Source organism: Liolophura sinensis, chromosome 2 (assembly GCF_032854445.1).
Source record: "Liolophura sinensis isolate JHLJ2023 chromosome 2, CUHK_Ljap_v2, whole genome shotgun sequence".
Classification (NCBI taxonomy): domain Eukaryota; kingdom Metazoa; phylum Mollusca; class Polyplacophora; order Chitonida; family Chitonidae; genus Liolophura; species Liolophura sinensis.
In genome coordinates, this window is record NC_088296.1 from 1,435,697 (window position 1) to 1,455,211 (window position 19,515).

At 39.8% G+C, this 19,515-nt stretch overlaps 1 protein-coding gene across 1 annotated transcript; it reads right to left on the bottom strand.

The window, feature by feature from the left end:
• Window positions 1-1,988: 1,988 nt before the first annotated feature.
• LOC135463184 (probable E3 ubiquitin-protein ligase MID2) lies at window positions 1,989-15,694 on the bottom strand. Its single transcript, XM_064740501.1, has 7 exons — window positions 15,632-15,694; window positions 13,527-14,217; window positions 13,014-13,109; window positions 12,143-12,373; window positions 11,551-11,573; window positions 11,111-11,298; window positions 1,989-8,020 (listed from the first exon to the last, which is right to left on the bottom strand). Exons 2-7 carry the CDS (start codon window positions 14,196-14,198, stop codon window positions 7,446-7,448), a joined length of 1,785 nt encoding a protein of 594 aa, XP_064596571.1. The 5' UTR covers window positions 14,199-14,217; window positions 15,632-15,694; the 3' UTR covers window positions 1,989-7,445.
• Window positions 15,695-19,515: the final 3,821 nt, after the last annotated feature.

Sequence of the window (19,515 nt, forward strand, 5' to 3'; positions counted from 1 at the left end):
GTCATGATTTTTATGAACTGTTTTGATGTGTTTTGATATACATACATATACCGCCAGGCGCGATATATTTATTTGATTTTGTCATGCTTTAACTCTTAATGTCTTGATGCATGGCTTCTAACTGTGTAACATAAATACTTATTGAGCTTTCTTTTTGCTAATATTGTAGCGTCAACACCTCGCGCTCATCATGTGACTTCACAGCTTCATTCCAGCAATAAATCATATCATCATCTACAAGTCACAAGACGCGGCTGAACAAAACTCATCGCTTTCCCGCACATACGAAGTGAGGCAGTATATCCACTGGGGGTCTATCAGTTACGGCTACACAAGGAAAGCATGAGTTCAAATCTTGGATCCCGCCGATCACAAGAGTTTGAAGCTCTTTTTTTTGAAGTTTTTCACCCTCACGGGTAAAGAGTTAATAAAGAGCCTTCTTTAAATATATATTTGGTTGGCGTTTTACGCCGCACAATATTTCACTTATACGACGGCGGCCAGCTTTATGGTGGGAGGAAACCCACGACCATCCGCATCCCATATCCACGACCATATTGTGGAAGCCAACAAGCTATTTGAGATATATATTTCTCATCTTTTTCCTAGAGTCTCCTGTCTGCTTCGTAACGTGACGTAACGCAACATAAATGAAAATTTGAGCCACGTATACTCAAGGAAGGAGATAGGAGGACCACGAATTAGACGGAGAAAGAAAGTACACACCTCATGCCCGGAATGAGAAAGAAATGGAGCTGTCCACACCTGAGGATATATAAATCAGGTAGCCTAATATATGGAACAGGTGTCTATCGAGATCCAGACAGAGAGAGAGATATACATGTAGATCGAATGAGGTGAAACCATGCACATGTTGAAAGATACATATGTGGGGACCCGGTATTATATGTAGTAAGAGGGGGAAAACAAGCTCAACTGAGAAGTTATACATCAGGTAATGTGTGGGCCCGATATTAGAGAGAGAGGAAAATCATCTCTCCTGAGAAGTTACACGTTAAGTTTGTGTGAGCCCGGTAATAGAGAGAGGAAAACCGGCCCTCCTGAGAAGTTACACATGAAGTAATGTGTGGACCCGGTGTTACACAGAGAGGAAAACAGCTCTCCTGAGAAGTTACACCTTAAGTTTGTGTGAGCCCGGTAATATAGAGAGGAAAACCAGCCCTCCTGAGAAGTTACACATGAAGTAATGTGTGGACCCGGTATTACACAGAGAGGAAAACAGCTCTCCTGAGAAGTTATACATCAGGTAACGTGTGGACCCGTTATTAGAGAGAGAGACAAACCATCTCTTCTGAGAAGTTATACATCAGGTAATGTGTAGACCCGGTATTACACAGAGAGGAAAACAGTTCTCCTGAGAAGTTACACATCAAGTAATGTGTGGACCCGGTATTACAGAGAGAGGAAAACAGCTCTCCTGAGAAGATACACATCAGGTAACGTGTGGACCCGTTATTAGAGGCAGAGGAAAGCCATCTCTCCTGAGAAGTTATACATCAGGTAATGTGTGGACCCGTTATTAGAGACAGAGGAAAGCCATCTCTCCTGAGAAGTTATACATCAGGTAATGTGTGGACCCAGTATTAGAGAGAGACGAAAAGCATCTCTCCTGAGAAGTTATACATCAGGTAATGTGTGGACCCAGTATTAGAAAGAGACGAAAAGCATCTCTCCTAAGAAGTTATACATCAGGTAATGTGTGGACCCAGTATTAGAGAGAGAGGAAAACCATCTCTCCTGAGAAGTTACACAACATGTATAATGTGTGCACCCGGTATTTGAGAGAGAAAAACCAGCCCCCCCCCCCCCCTCCCCGAGAAAATACTCATCGGGTAATGTGAGGAGTCGGGATTTCTGAGGAAACACAGCACTACTGATAAGATACCCATCAGGTGACTTGAATATACACTGTATGTTGAATATGAAGTTCACAGACGTAAAAAATTGAGTAACAATACTACATACGGTTCATGGTTTTACGAGTGTATTATTACATTTCACTGACACCAACTCAATCATTTAAACCAGAATTAGATAATACACAATCACTTCTTTCTATTTATCGCATTTCTCAGAAGTTGGAACTCAAAGGACAGAAAATGGCAAAATATCACTGAATCATACATGTAGATGAATACAAATACAACTGACATCAAAACAACAGCAAGCAGTTGCAATGGCGCAATGCTCTGATAGATGACCTCATAATCTTGACCACAGGTTGTCACAGCTACAGTACTAGTGATGACACCGCCTATTAAAGTAAATCAGGTACAAAATGCTTACAGACACGGATGAGGACAGTCACTGGGTTGAAAAAGAGAAAACTACAAATCACAATTTTCTCATTTTTAGCAGTTCTAAATTAAATTCTGAACATTTTTCTGATGTATTTTTTTATAAATAAAGAGGAATTCCTCCAAAAAGAGGACACATCTCATGCCTGTAAAGACTGACAGCATAGAGAATCAAACCAGAGAGGCGACAACAGTGTTATAGCTGGCATATGGTCAAACATAACCCGCGAAATACAACCTCTTGTCAATTTACCTCAGCCAAGGGTTTACTCTAACTCTTCATGTAAATGCATAAACAGTAGCTATTTACATGTCCCCTAGCACCATGGCTTAAGCAGAATTAGGTAAAACAAATGAAGTGATGTTAATTGCAATTTATTATACGTCAATGGTCTAGAATTACTCAAAGCCAGACTTTTACATTTGCTAAGTGCAAAAATCAAAGATGATTTTCCAGCTGATTTTAGATGGACATATTGTTGTGTGTTTTAACCTACATGTATGGAGACTTTGAAGCAAAAACACCCTGAGCAACTCGCACATTGCAACATATCAAGCGTTTGGATACATGAGCTGCACATCAACTTGGAGACGAATGGTGGTCTTTGAGGTTAACTTAAAATGGAACTATCTACCCATTCTGTAGAGCACGAATAGGGATATGTGTCATTACTAGTTGGCTGTGAGTGTCTTACAAGCAGACAATGCCAGGGTGTATATTATACATGTCAATATACTTTAAGCACGTGTAGATCTACAGCTCTGGGTGATGCTGCTTAAACACAAGAAGGAGATAGCTCATGTTGTAGTTATTCATATACCTATGCAATAAAAGAGAATTACCGCTCAATTGAACAAAAATTGATTAGGTTTTTGAAAGAAAAATTGTGGACAAGATTGTTTACATCAAATTTGTAAGAGAAAAACCAAAGAAAAGCGGTGTAACAACTATACACCTATCAGTTCACCGGACTAAGCACTTTCAAGCCAAACGCAATCTATATTCTGAACAAAATCCTTAAACAACCGACACACAGCATACATGTAATCAAAGTATATACATGTATTAAGAAGAGCATATAATACAGCTAAAACATATGATTTGCACTGGGCCAAATTATCACAATGCCATCATATATAATCACCAGACACGGTGTATTACTTACAGGGATCTACCTGGGCAGTAAATACAATGTGCAGTAATGCATATTATCTAACATCACAGCAATTACATGCAAATCTCGTTTAAAGGGAATATTTATAATTTATAATATAAATGCTTAACATCTTTCCTCACATAGCTTACATACTGAAAAACAAGTTTAGTTTTTAAACACATTTCTGATACAATATTAGTTTTTATTCATAAAAGAAAAGTCTCGTAACTAAGAGATGTGTTTATAATGGTAAACACATCCGATATTTACATAGTAATGGGGTGGATATATTAACAAAAAGACATATTCCAGTAAACAAATGTTTATATTGAGTGTAGACATCTCATAAACTTCTCAAAATGTTTAATACTGTAGACATGTGACACGTTTACACTCTAATGCATAACACTATTCATGTATTTAGTCAAACTATGGCCAGGTACAATGTGTAGTGACAATGTGTTAGTAAAGGCAAAGTTTCAATACACAAAGTAAAATCAAAAAAGGCCAAACATACACGAAAGAATGATATCAACATTTGAGTTATTTGATTGGTGTTTAAGCTGTACATAGTTATACCACAGCTGCCAGCATTATGGTGGGAGGAAACCGGGCAGAGACCGGAAAAAACACATAACCATCCGCAGGTTGCTGCAAGACCTTCTCACCTACAGCTTGAGAGGATGTCAGCATTTGTGAGAGGATTGCGCCGAATTGGCATGCTAACCAAACTTTGTTGAACATGGGATTAGCCATACCTTACAGGATAGGTTAACAGAAAAAATGTTTTGTGTGTATTCTGCCTAAACAAACTTCTATTAAAATAGAAAAAAAAGGTGTTGAAATAGGGCGCTTTACTAGAGGTTCCTGTTGGATTACGCTGAAAAAGGTGACTTTAACTGACACGTTATATCCTTTACAGACATGAGGTGAACATCACAGTGTAAGGTATAAATGAGGTGTATATGGGGTGTGTGTCTCACCTACACCTCAGAGCCAGGTATAGAGATGTACATCCCATCTATATTACCTGAGGTGTACTGTACCTCAAGTTTACACCAGCCATATGTCTATACATCAGATATACCTAAAGAACATAGAACATGAGATAATATGCCTCAAATACACCTTAGCAACTTTGAAAAGTATTAACACTTGAACATGTTAGACGATGTACCTAAGCTTCACCTCAGAAACTTTAAAAGTTTTTTTATCATAATTAAGTGATCAGCAGCAAACTCAGCAACTTTTTTAAAGTTTTAAAATAAGAGATCAGATTCAGGCATCATACTTCAAACAAAATGGTGACTACAAAATTACAAATGTCCAAAAGAAAATGTTTACAAAATAAATAAAACAAATAAAACAAAGCCTTTGTCTCAGCCAGTACACACTTGGCATTCAGCATGCAAATATTCACCAACCACAGAGCATGGATAGATGTATATTTTTTCCTGATTATTCAAAGATGGCTGTCCTTAACAATGTACATATTCCAGGTTGTGGGAGAACCCAATTGTGCAATGACTGATACTTCCTGGGGCTGAATTTGTAAAGTGTGAGCACATACACACATCTAAAGTGCATAGAAAAAGAGTAGCACTAAACTTTGTTCAAGCACCTCATGTAAATGTAAATCACTGTTGTTGTTGTAAATCAGCTGGAAATTACAGATTCCATAAACAAAGAACTGCAAGCACTTACAGACTGACAATTTAAATTTATCTATATTAATACAGCCATTACCTTAGTGTGTTGGGGTTGTTCTCTACCCAAATAAAAGTGAAAACAGTGTGTTAAATGTTACACTCAGGTAAATCCACCTTGCCAATAGCATACACCAGAGCTATACCTCCACCTGTACCTCAGATACACCTCAGGCATCATCTTTTTACCAACCACAGTACCTCAGATTCACCTTCAATACACCTCACATACATGTAGACCTACACCCCCAAGTACATGTGTACCTCAGACACACCTTCAGATATGCTACACCTGAATGGTACACCTCAGATGTGATTCAAGTATACCTCTAGTACACCTTATAGGTTACACAAGCCCAATTCGGGCAATTGAGTCCAAGATTTCTTCCGAACTGAAGTTTGAATGGGCACTGAAAAAACTGGATAAAACTGCCACAAAGACACACTATAAATTTCTGCGCTGCTATTTTGCTTCCAGTTTAATTATGTCAGAATTTTAATTGTTTTGGAGAGAACTAAAAACCTTCTGCCCAGTATCACTACCCACACCATGAAGGCTACCAAGATAAGAAGATGTTATGACTTCACCTCCAGCAACCACAGTTCATACAAATGGCTCTAATGCAAGGTTGATTTCTGATATGTGGTAGAGAAAAGTGCAAACTCCATGTACAGGTATGGCATGGTACAACATGAAAGTTTAGTACGGGATATATATTTTTGAGGCTGAATTTGGCAAATTTACTGCATAAATAGTAAAGGAAAATCAAAGAAAAAATCCAAAAACCCAATTGTGCCTGATCACTTTTATTGTGATAAGGTCAAGTTATGAGTGTCTTAACTTAACTGGACTACTTTTGGGATATTTACCATGAGTTATTACAAACCATTACAACTCCAAACCAATCTACCTCCACCCCAGCCCCCATCCTGCTATTTATGCAAAATTCCCCCCCTCTCACTTTAACATAAGGCTTGTCTTTCCAAATTCCAATTACACAGGTGAGTGTCAGATTGCATTTATTTGACCAGAACTGTTTCAGGATGTTTATAATTAGACGTAGCAAGTTATTTACATCACATATTGTGAAATACCTACATACATGTATGACACTTAGTATAGCAATGCATAATTATGTAGTGCAATTTTGTAGTATGCACAGTGACTTTACAACATTAAATATGCTAATGCTGTGTTTCAAAATAGGTCTGAAAGTTGATCTGTTTCTTATCTTTGATGAAATTTGATTAAATGTGCTGTCGATGCAACAATAATAATAAAAATTTGTTTGTTTTTTTTTTCATTCATTTCTACAGGTACAAGTCGGGATAGGCCTAGCAATTTTTTCATAACTTCTGCACAGCTGGGGAGAAGTGGTATAATTTTAGCATCTAAGGACAACAAGTGTTGCATTTTAAGGAAATGCAGGGTCCAAGATTTGCCTCCAAAATGAAGTCCGACTGATAGGATAAAACTGACAAAGAGGCATTTAAGTTGTTCATACACTATAAATTTCTGCTATGCTACTTTGCATCTAACACGTTTAAATAAAATACATCAGAATTTTATTTGTTTGGGATGGAACTGAAAACTTTTTCCCCATTGTTACTGCCAATCTCTCTTGAGGTTACCAAGGTAAGAAAATGTTATGACTTCACTTTCAGCCACTGCAGCTAAAGAAAGCTGGTAGCTGAGAATGTTGTAGACAAAAGTGCAAGCTGGATGTGGAGGTATGGCATGGTGCCACACGAAAGATAGGGTATATACATTTTTAGGTCGAAGATTTACTACATAATTACTAAGGACAATCAATGCTCTCGTCTAACCTAAAAAGGTAAGGGATATTTCTCTCATTTCATTTTTTTCATAGGATCTAAAGTTATATAATACAACAAGAATTTCTACAGGTGCCATGTTGACCATATAAACTGTGACCTGTTTTGCTCAGTGACACTCCTGATTATGCTGATTTACAAGCCTCCATTACTAAAAATAAAACCACCCAGTCATTATCTACATGTATTTTGTCTGGAAGAAAACTGACACTGATGTTCAGGACAAGTCAGACAGACGCTATAAGCTTGTAACAGATCTCTCACCACTTTGCAGAAGAAGCTATACATAATGAATTAGCCACACTGCTGACATTGACTAAACTATCTATGTGCAAACTGGTCAGTTTGTTTAAAAAAAAAACTAATTAAAGTCTATTTCAACAAATTATAATATGATGGAAAAGATGTAATAAATAATTACCCGATGGTCAGGAAGTGCTTATCATATTACAGAGAACTGGAGGCAGAGTTGCAGAGTCACCCGTTACCAGACGAGCAGACACAGACACAGATCCAGACCCGACATCAAACTCAACGCATGGCACGAGAGGCTCTGTGACGATAACATCACTGACTGTGTACATTTCCTGGTTGTTGTCACAGTCCAGGACTGTCAGGGTGTGGTTATCACAGTCCAGGTACACACCCAGGTGATGAGGTCGTGTGTAAAGTCTGTACTGTCGATAGTCAGGTTTGATCTCACCACCACTGTGACTAAAACACTTGACCTCATCACCACGGTACATCATCCCAATGTACCAGGTGTTACAGCCAGGGTCTGTCTCCTCACTCACATCACAGCTCTCCTGTGTAACTCCTACATAACAGTGACAGCCAGGTGAACAGGTGATGTGTATCTCCCAGTAGTACCTGCCCGTCTGGTAATGCCCGTCTGTCACAGCTCTCCTCCACCTATTGGACAAGTCCTCATCCTTTACCATACAGCCGCTGTCAGTGATTCTCAGCTTCCTGTCGTCTGTCTCTGTGAATCTCAGCGTGGGCTCTGCAAAAGCACAACAGAAGCAGCATAAGCAACAGCAAACCGTAAACACACGCTCTAAAACTGAGGTGTAAATACCTGTACACATACCGTGGTTTTACTTTCTCCACAATCTCTTGGGATAAAATGACATATATTTCTGACACGAATGTAATTTATACACAGATCTCTGTCATTTTCAGCCAGTGTAAAAAAGTTGAGCTTCGACTTGGATCCATCACTAAATGACGGGTACGACAAAGACTAAGTACTGGGTTAAAATACAGACTTTTAGCACTCTAATTTGTTTGAAACTTATCACCTACAACAAGAACAATACCTTCCTCTATCCGACACTTGATTTTAGTTGTCAGTTATGACATATTTGAACACACAATTCACTATTAAGCTGCAGTGGGCCTGTTGTCATTCGTGGAGTATCATGCTACCGGAGCTGTCTGTCTAGTAAGAGAGATAACTCGCCGCACATAACTTACCAAGTGACTTTCTTTGACACAGTACCCCGAAGACTATTTATTCCAACAGAATTATTGGTAGTAAAGACCTATTGGATTCAATTTTCTTCAATAGATTTTTTAAAAGAGAGTTAATATATTTAAGTATTAAAAACAAACTTATATCAAGTGAGAGGAAACATGTAGATAAACAATTACTGATGTATAGGTGCGCATACCTGGAATCTCTACCCTTTATTATTAATAATGAAACAGTTAAGATTTCTTTTCACTTTGAAATAAGTGTTTGACTATATTTGAATCTAGCAAATAATGATGAGTTTTCACTTGGGTGCTTCTTTCATTAATACTTCAGAGAGTTGTCATATATTCTGTTATCAGTTATATGTTAAATATCACAGGTCTGGACAATAAAAGATAGGCTACAATATGTTATCTGTTCTGTCCTAACAGTACACCTGTTGATTTGTACACACGAAGTAAATATCACCCAGACACCAAAGGATAAACTACTATCTGTCCTGCTCTAACAGTGCTCCTGCTGATTTGTATACCTGAAGTAAATATCACCCAGGCACTAAAGAATACACACACACCGGTCCTGATCTAACATTACACCTTCTAATTTGTACACATACGGTACACAGCGTGGGACAACGAGGGGTACACTACTATCTGTCCTGCTCTAACAGTGCTCCTGCTGATTTGTATTCCTGAGGTAAATATCACCCAGGCACTAAAGAATACACACACACCGGTCCTGATCTAACATTACACCTTTAATTTGTACACATACAGTACACAGCGTGGGACAACGAGGGGTACACTACTATCTGTCCTGTTCTAACTTTACCTCTTACTTACTTCTGTTGATTTTTATACAGAGGGTAAATATCAGGTAGGCACTGAGAGTCACTACCCTCTGTCCTATTTTAACTGTACAGCTGCTGATATATAATTCTACAATGTACTTCATTTTTTTTTTATAAAACCAAACTGCTGTATACACTACATTTTTTTTTTAATTATTTTTAGCCATCCAAGCAGTATATAGCTTACATTGGCTTTAAATTTCTTAGGATGGCCTACTGAATGCCTTTTGATTGTTGAGCCCAAAGTGCACTTTACAAGTACCAATGTTTCACATTAGTTTGGTATCCTCTGTACACACCCTACTGTTTACCTTACATTAGTTTGTGCCTTCTGGGCAGACCCTACTGTATACCTCACATAACTTTGTGTCTTTTGTGCACACTCTACTATATACCTCACATTAGTGTGTGTCTTCTGGGGACACCCTACTGTCGACCTCACATAAACCTGTGTCCTCTGGGCGCACCCAACTGGATACCTCCCATCAGTTTGTGTCTTCTGGGCACACCCTACTGTCGACCTCACATAAGCCTGTGTCCTCTGGGTGCACTCAACTGGATACCTCACATTAGTCTGTGTCTTTTGTGCACATCCTGCTGTATACCTCACATGGGTTTGTAATCTGTACACACCTTACTGTGTATCTCACATTGGTCTGTGTCTTCTGGGCACACCCTACTGTATACCTCACAGTAGCCTGCGTCTTCTGGGCAGTACAGCAGTACTACTGTATACCTTAGTCAGTCTCTTCTGTGCACACTCTACGGTATACCTCACACTGTGTTTTGTGCACACCCTACTGCATACCTCACATTAGTTTGTATCTTTTGTGCACACCCTTTTGCATGCCTCACATCAGTTTTGATCTTTTTTGCCCACCCTATAGCATGCCTCACATTAGTTTGTATCTTTCGTGAACATCCTACTACATGCCAGACCTTAGTTTGTATCTTTTGTGCATACCCTTTTGCATGCCTCACATCAGTTATCTTTTTTGGTCACCCTATAGCATGCCTCACATTAGTTTGTATCTTTGTATCTGCTGTGAACACCCTAATACATGCCTCACATTAGTTTGTATCTTTCGTGAATACCCTAATACATGCCTGACCTTAGTTTGTATCAGCTGTGAACACCATAATACATGCCTGACCTTAGTTTGTATCTGCTGTGAACACCCTAATACATGCCTGACCTTAGTTTGTATCTTTTGTGAACACCCTAATACATGCCTGACCTTAATTTGTATCTTTTGTGAACACCCTAATACATGCCTGACCTTAGTTTGTATCTTTTGTGAACACCCTAATACAAGCCTGACCTTAGTTTGTATCTTCTGTGAACACCCTAATACATGCCTGACCTTAGTTTGTATCTTTTGTGAACACCCTAATACATGCCTGACCTTAGTTTGTATCTTCTGTGAACACCCTAATACATGCTTGACCTTAGTTTGTATCTGCTGTGGGCACCTAAATGGATGCTTGACACAAGTTTATGTTTTGTGCACACCCCAATGCATGCCTCACATTAGTGCCTGTGTTCTGTGTACACCCTACTGTACACCTTGCATTACCCTGTGTCTTTTGCCCACACTCGGTTTGTTTCCTTAACACAGTGTATCGTGTGTTTTGCACACAAACAACTGTGTGCCTTCTCCATTTTGTGTTTGTGTCTTCGATGCACATACCAATGTAAACCCTACAGTCGTTTATGTCCTGTGAGCACACTTTATTGTATACCTTTTATACATATAAGAACCTACTTGTAACACGTGGGTGTGACTTTTGTCCACCGACTGCTGCTTCTACGTCCTGACTTTCTTGCATTGTCTCTTTTACTGTCACGTGTCTGGGGACAACAACGTCATCTTGTACAAAATCTAGAAGCTTCTGTTTGTTGACCTCATGTTTTTCCAGATCTGCTCTTATCTCATTCAGCTGGTCGTCAATTCTGTGAGAAGAGGACAGAAAACAAAGAAATACAGTGATGTAGTAGTCTTGCGTACCACACAGTTATGAGAATGCCACGATGTACTATTCCTAGCAGGTTAGATCTGATTTGTCTGGACAAACGGATGTACAGTACACATATTTCCATTTGGGTCATGTTTTGGACAACTACAGGGCTGGTACTCAGCGTTACAGAAGCACCTCTGCTGACAATAGTCACGTGCATAGAGAGGCATAACATATTTATACATACGTTTTGGATAAGCCCGTGGAACCCTGTCAACAAACAGAATTGAAAACACATATAAAATTATGTAAAGATGATAACCGAAACTGAGATACTCTAGCCATACTTTCACCTCAACATGTACCAAGAACACAGTTGTAATTGAAATGTCTTACCTCTCCAAGTATATAGGCACCCTTGGCTATTACCTCAAACCTTTAGACCATCCCTGATCCAATACATAGTCCACATCAGCTCTCAATTCCGGTTAATAAATTCCATGGTGTTTCATACAATGCAATTTTCCCCCAAAGATCTGTTTACATACAAAACTTGTTTTTGAAAAACAACATACAATATATTTTGACATTACATATTACTTCTTTCTTGTTTTAATCAGACAGTGGTTTAGTTATGGGTAGAAAAGTGGACAGCAACCGGAGGGTACCACTGAGCAAAATAAAGCTGTTGAACTCAGGATCTACAACTTTAGTAGATCTGGCAGCATGAGATGGACTTGAACACGTGAATCACAGTTTCTAAGGATGGTTGGGTCATGGGTAACATCTGGAGTTGAGGCAGTTGAACCAATGATAGAGATTGTGCATGTTTGATTTACCTGTAAAAACTCGACGTCCTCTGAGCCTAACAAATCTTTGCATGCCTTTATCATCCCCTCTATTTCTTGGGCATGTAGCTGGAGATGTTTAAGTATAGAGCTGCACTCCATATTCCACTGTGAATAGCGGGTTTTTATACCATCTAAGGAGTGCTGCCTCCAGGCTTGTAAGGCTTCCAAGGCTGCATCATATTCTTTTTCTACCTCCTGAGTGTGAAGTTCCTGGTTTTCCTGGCGAAAAGACAAATCATTTATTTCACTTTAGTCCAGTGATGTACATGTAAGTGTCGACTCAAAACTCAAAGGTACGTGCTTCAATAGCAAAAACGGTCGTGCCATCACAACTGATGCTCCGAACAAGGCGAGATGGTGAAGCCTTAGATGCCTCCCACGGTACTTCAGATACCTGGGGCTGGTTCAAACCCGAACGCCCCATCAGATCAAATGGTGTACGTATATATATTATGGATATTATTATGACAGCATAAGATTGGCAATGATATATCAAATGGAGTTGTCTGAGGTGGGCATATCGCGTGTGTGTCAAGAAAGTCATAATAATATGATAGTCTGATTAGATCAACCTGAAATAGGTAAAATAGACTCGTCCTTCACGCTAATACGTCTCCGCATCAATCCGTGTATTCCCCTCTTTCAATTCTTATAAAAACTCATCAGTGTTCGGGTTTAACTCTTAAATTGTAATCTACATATATGATAGGTGACAGAAGACAGCTTTATCAAGACTAGATGATTGGCAGCTGTATGTTACCTGGATTTGTGAATGATAGCAATACTCCACATAGTCAAAATGAGTCACCAGGGTATGCAGTTCAACACAGGCTGAAACGGTGTCATAGAAAATACTAACCTGTATCTTCTTGTGCAGCCTCATAACTCTTGACAGTGATTTTCTAGTTTCTTGCAGCACTTTCTCTAGTTCACTAATCTTTTTCAAAACCACTGGCTGTAATGGAAAAAAATGAGAAAAAAAAAAACGTTAAAAAATCTGCCTTTCAAATGCCCCATCAAGGCGCATGACAAAATGCCCCATTCTTCACCACAGATCATAAATTTGGGGTCAATATATAGTTCTAAATCATGCCATATTTATTTTCATTATCGACTTATATACTAGCATGGTACATGATTTAGATAGCGATTTAAGTTATTCGCCTAGAACATTCCTTGCTTCTTTCTAACATCAATGAAAACCGTTTAATACTTCTCTTTGCATGATTCCAAAGTAATTTTGAACATACACAATTTCTTAGTTTTTTCGTAGTTCATGTTCATCGTTGTTTTGGGTATTGACCTTACGATTATTGACTCAGAACATCCATTTTGTTTGACAGTTGATACACGAATGTCTTTTTCGCATTACCTTGTCATTCTCAGCTGCTGATTTTATATCTAGCACAGCGTGTTTCGGATGGTCAACCACACACCCCATACAGATCACCATCCTGCATGGTACACAGTACAAGCCGAATGGCTGACCGTGTCCAGCACATGACGGCTGCTGCTGCTGCGTTGATTGGTGGTCCCTGCTGACTTGACCCTGTGAAGTTTCCTGGGAGAGGTACTCCAGGGACGAAATCAGTCGGTGACGTTTCAGAGGCCCCCTCATTGGGTGACAAATAGCAAGACATTCCTGACAGTAGAACACACCACAGTTGGTACAAAACTTGACAGCTTTAGCAGGATTTTCCTCCTCACACAGAGAACAATATGGGGCGTCATCCTCAACCTTTACAGCAGAGAACTTCTCCACAATTTCCGCCAGGTGAAAGTTGGGAGGCAGACCAGCCACACCTTCTCTCCCCAGACTGGTCGATGCCCGACACACAGGGCATGCTATCTGCTGATGATCGTCCTCACTCCCCGTGCTGTCAGAGGTCTCATCTGTCTGCACAGATTTAGACTTGTCAGCATACAAATGAATGCATTTCCTACAAAAACTGTGCTGACAGGGTAGTATTACCGGTTGCCGGTATATTTCCATACATATCGAACATGTGAGAACATCATCCCGATTCTGCTTGCTTTCGGCCATTATGAGCTCGTTTTTGTTCCTGAAATGAGAACGGCAAATCGCTCAGACTGCCACCTGTGAGGGTGTTCCTATTTACAAAAATATTAACGTTCAAGACAGCACACAGCCTCCATCTCTTTTCGTTTTCCAACAACATATTGGCTACAGTACTTTTGTTGCTATTCTCCAATTCTCGTTTAAGAAGCATTAAAATATCAATACAGGTACGAGGAGAGTATGCAAACCTCGCTTTCCTGAGAAGAAATCCATTCTGCTCAGTTAGAAATTTGGCGATTCTTCCTTTCATTGTGTGCGACAGATTTTTTTGACAAAGGTCTGGTCAAGCCAATTTGGGCAGAGGTGTTTGATAGTGATGTTCGATAGATATATAGCTCCCGCCCATAATTAGCAGATTTGTGTGCAAAAACGAGATTGTCGCGATTTAAAAGTAGGTTTATAAACAACCAGTACGAAAACGCCTTCAGCAGCAATGTCGGCACTAAATATGACAATTTGGCCAAGCCTGTTGACTACAGTGGTTATGAAGGTAACATGACCCTATATACTGTGTGATAATTGGGTCAAACCTCTGGAATATCTCTATCTGCAGAAGTTTATATAATATATAATAGATATATTAAATACCACATTACTAATAGTGACGAGTAACATGAACAGTTCTTACTTGGATTAAAACGGTTATTAATTAAGGTCAAATTTAGTCTTCCAACTCCCAGTGTTTTATTATGCTATTGCCAGGAACCACAGAAGTACAGACTACAACAGAGCTGCTATACCCTACCATCAACACTGGTTTAAAATGTTTAAACCGGAAATTTTGACTTCGCTCCAACGTGTGAAGTACGTCCGATTAGATACAGTGTTATGTCGGGGACAGTTTAAAGACAACCAAATAGCCTGGATTGGGAGATATGTAACCTCAGGTAGACTGTAGAAGTAGGCCAGCGTTAGTTCTGTCCTCAAACAAACAGCTCGAGCTAATGTATAAGAAGGCCTACGTGCAGCATACGGCTGTCCTGACAGATTCAGCTGTGTCAAGTTACACAAACGATCTTCAACAAAACCCTACATAATGCTTTTCAAGGTCAAAGCTTCAGAAAAGTACATTAATAACGTACTATCTCCCTGTATATATAGTGAGAAGATCGATATAATTAGACAGTATGAACTTGACCCCAATTCAATCAGTCGTTTTTCTTGAGAAGAAAACATTACAACTGTTTATAGACAGTGTCAGAGCTTCACACAAGCTGACAGTAGAGTCAATACAGACACACCCCTCAGTCGTACGTCCACTTCGTGTCCCTTTGTGGACGAGCAGGGCACTTAAATACTGTCTGAGAGTCGGTCAAATCATCGAGTAAAGACAACTCCCTCACCTGATAGAAATATTCCGACATAAACATAGACCTACCTCATCTTACAGTACTTACCTGTCAAAATAATTAACACCGTGCTTCGATATGTGACAAATCTGCGCAGACTGAAACACAAGATACTTAGTTCTGAGAAATAGGTTATCAAAGCAGGGGAGATAAATCCCTCAATATGCTTTTACACATTTACACTCTACATCCTCACAATGGTTAACACAGTTCCCTTTTCTCTTAACACTGCACAATAGACAGCCTTATGGAGACATGGCCTATAGACATTATAGTAAGGCTGAAGATAATGTGTGCAAATACGTACATAATTTTAAGATTCTATTTACTTTTAGCATCATTTGGGTATACACACGTTCCTTAGCTTTGATGTTATGAGCAATAGACTTCATTTTATTTGACTGGTGTTTTACTCCGAACGCAACAATGTGCACATATTCATAAAAATGTTGGCCTACGCAATGACCGTTATTTACAGAGTACGGTTTTAACGACAACTGATCGGATGGCTCACAGATCAACGGTCATAACAATTTACCTCTAACAATATTTATTTGTTTATTTGATTGGTGTTTTACGCCATACTCAAGAACACTTTACTTATACGACGGCGGCCAGCATTACAGTGGGAGGAAACCGGGGCCCGGGGGAAGCCCACGACCCTCCGCATGATGCTGGAAGACTTTCCCACATATGCTTGAGAGGAAGCCAGCATGAGCTGGACTTGAACTCACAGCGATCACATGGACGGTAATCTTCTAGGTCATTGCTCCGTGCTGGCGTACTAATATCCTTGGCCACGGAGATCCCTATGAGCAACCGATATAGGCTATTATATAACAGACAGACGAACGTACATGCATTAAGAGAACGTTTATACCCTTAACATGATTTTTTTCCTATCTTTTGTTTTTTTAACTGTTTCTATATTTGGACCAGACAGGCGAACGTTGTATGTAAACAAACAGCAATCCACATAGACAAGATATTCTTACTTTGTGTGCCATAGGCGGCAGGTCACCGCCAGTAATCGACCTTCAGCATAACTGCATAATATCGCCTGTATGTATAGTGACAAGACCGACACAGTTAAACAGTATGAACCTGAACAAAAATCAGTAGTTTTTCTTTATGCACAAATATCTACAGTTAGCGGTTCACACACAGGCTGAAATGGCTGATGTTTAAGTCTATGAAAGGAAACGGCCTATTTGTATATCTATGTTGCGTCGATTTGAGGACGACCAGATCAATTAAGCTGTGTCTGGTGATTAATTATTTATTTATTCCCATCAAGTCGGCGAAACGATCAAGTAAAGACATGTCCTTAACCAGTGTGATCACTTCCATCCAAACTACATATAATCGTCTTACAGAACTTACCTGTCGACACAAATCCCACCTGGCTGCATAACTTGGTGAAAAGGAGCAGAATGAAACAGAAAATACTTAGTTCTGAGAAATGCACGTGATCTGTGCAGGGGAGGTAAATCCCTCAGTATGTTTGCACACATTTATACTCTGTGACATCTCAAGAATGCTTTCCGCAGCTCGCCATTAACTTTAGGCCAATATGTGAATGTCACATTTCAACTAACAACCACTTTCCAACTAAATTGCTTCAGTAAATGGGTTCAAATCATTTATGTTTGTTATCACGTTTAGTTCTAAACAGAATACATTGGAAATATAGTTGAGAAATGTCGGATTGATTTTCTCAAACTAGCATAATGACATTAGGCTATAGCTGCAATAGTTGCCCGTTGAATTCAAGCGGCATTACCGTCGTGGGGTCTGCAGGCCGAAAAGAATAGGACCTCAGTCTTCTTGGCAAGCTTGTCGTAACCTTGAGCTCTGTCGTGTGGCCTCGGTGAAATATAATGGATTTTTTTTGTTGTTGATTGGTGTTTTACGCCGTACTCAAGAATATTTCACTTATACGACGGCGGATGCATTATGGTGGGTGGAAACCGGGCACAGCCCTGGGAAAACCCACGACCATCCGCAGGTTGCTGCAGACCTTCCCACTTACGGCCGGAGAGAAAGCCAGCATGAGCTGGACTTGAACTCACAGCGACCGCATTGGTGAGAGGCTCCTGGGTCATTACGCTGTGCTAGCGCGCTAACCGACTGAGCCACGGAGGCCCAAATATAATGGACTCACATCTCCTATATTTGTATGAGTGGCCATAGAGGAGCAGGCCTATCTGTTTGACCTGGGTTGTGACCCTTAATTGAAGAGAACGGTCTTGCGAGATTTTCAAGCCCAAACCTCCACTTCCGCTCTTTTTTAGTTAGAGACTGAAGATCGGATTAGCCCAGTCTGACAAACTGGTTGGAGCAGATATGCTCCAAACTAAAATCACAAGGGCTGTAAATGTCAAGCGATTCATAACATAAAAGTCACAGTGACAGCAAACTCAATACACACTTATCGACAATTAATAACCCCACTTTTCCTCAGCCGTTCTGAATTTGCCGGTACAGTGCTCAAGTAGACCTATACATACCTAATCCATCCAGGTGCTTGACATGCCAAAAGTTAGGCATGGTAATGGCCAATGTAGAAATAAATTGTTTTGCTTCCGAAGTGCGGGAGAAGGCTATATGTTAAAATTGCGACGAAGCCTATATGACCTCCTCTATCGACTGTTCTCTCTTTATAAAAGAGAAACAGGTCATTACCTTGAAAGTTCAAAACCATACAACTTTTCAAGTAGGACATCGTCTCATCTCTTCCTCGAGCACTCTCCTGAAAGCTTCATGCGCCAGTGTGGTCAAGAAAATATCAACATTTATTGACACTCAAATATCACTGACTTGCCGATGATAGGTGAAGGTAAACGTAAACAATATCTGTGAAAAAATTAACTAACCTGTCAATAAAACCACATCTTCATCTGGCTCTGCACTAAATCAAGGCTTTCTTAAGATCGCGGAGCTTCCGTGGCCAAGGTGATTAGTGTGCCAGCGCGACACAATGACACTTGGGGCTCTCACCAATGCGGTTTCTGTGAATTCAAGTCCAGCCTATGCTGTCTTCCTCTCCGCTTGTTAGTGGGAAGGTCTTTCAGCAGCCTGCGGAAGGTCCACGGGATGTTCCCAGTTTCCTCCCGATCATCTGTGATCGTAACAACTGATAGTACTTGTAGTCATAGTAATATTTGTGACTAATATTTATGAGCCACTGGAGACTCTCTGTGGCTTGTTTAATCATGATATTTGGATTAGTGGTAGTTTTTCCACCGTCATGGAGGAAGGCGTGTATTATACCGCTTCCAAAACCCGGAAAGGACCATAGTGAGCCGTCTAATCACCAAGATTTTGAGGCTCAGCCTTGATGAGTTTAGAACCACGCCCGTGGAGAGTTTATACCTTGTGGCTAACCAATCTTTAGTATACAACAACTGTATATGACATACAGTCAGTATGCTACAAAACTTAAAGCAGATCCATCAAGGCTTGCCTACGACTGTGATGTGTAAATATATGTAGATAGATGGTTAGATATTTGTGTTCAGTAATTTATTTTGATGCCAACGTTAACAAAGAGGATACAGCCCGTTTGTCTCTTCCGGAGTTTCCTCCCTAGCTTCTTCCAAAACCTAAATAAATATCTGATCCACGCAATCATTAGAAATAAGATACAAATCCTCTTATGATTCAGTTTGTGAGGGACAGCTGATTCTAGTCCAGTAACGTCTAATATATAACAGATAACATCATTGCAGTGTTGTCGCTTTTTTCAGCGTTCCAAACTGAAAGTTTAATTTGTTGACGTATTTGACTTGTGTTTACGTATTTGATTGGTGTTTACGCCGTTCTTAAGAATATTTCATTTATACGACGGCGGCCTGCTTTATGGTGGGAGGAAACCGGGAAAAGTCTTGGGGAAACACAGGATCATTTGCAGCCATACAGTCGTGAATCCC